Source organism: Sceloporus undulatus, chromosome 2, assembly GCF_019175285.1.
Source record: "Sceloporus undulatus isolate JIND9_A2432 ecotype Alabama chromosome 2, SceUnd_v1.1, whole genome shotgun sequence".
In the NCBI taxonomy this organism is placed as follows: Eukaryota; Metazoa; Chordata; class Lepidosauria; order Squamata; family Phrynosomatidae; genus Sceloporus; species Sceloporus undulatus.
Window position 1 is genome coordinate 44,626,718 of NC_056523.1, and position 350 is coordinate 44,627,067.

The window sequence follows — 350 nt, forward strand, 5'->3', positions numbered from 1 at the left end:
TGGAAAGAAGGGCCACCTGATTGCTGCCTGTCCGGAGAGGGCCACAGTCAAAAAGGCGACCAAGGCGGCAGCAACCGGCTCCGGAGGGTCAGGGAAAGGGGCAGCCGGCCAGGCGGCCGCGCCGGCAGGTGCCGATGACAGTTGCCCAGCTGTACCGGCTCCGGACAATGACATCCCGGACTTGGTGAGTGGAGGGGTTTCCATATATTACCTTGAAGTTAAATTGGGACATAAAATAAAAGGGACTACCGAGCCCATGTTGGCGGCTCTAGACTCGGGATGCACCCGATGTCTGATCAGTGAGAGACTGGTGCAATCTCTCCAGATTAAACTGGAGCCTTTGCCAGAGA

At 57.4% G+C, this 350-nt stretch overlaps 1 protein-coding gene across 1 annotated transcript in view; it reads right to left on the minus strand.

Moving 5' to 3' along the window:
* The window catches only part of LOC121920327, a 22,974-nt gene extending 22,800 nt beyond the window's left edge, over positions 1-174 (minus strand). The window contains exon 1 of the mRNA XM_042447461.1: positions 156-174. Within this exon, the coding sequence (XP_042303395.1) occupies positions 156-174 (19 nt within the window). The remainder of the gene's footprint in view (positions 1-155) is intronic.
* Positions 175-350: the final 176 nt, after the last annotated feature.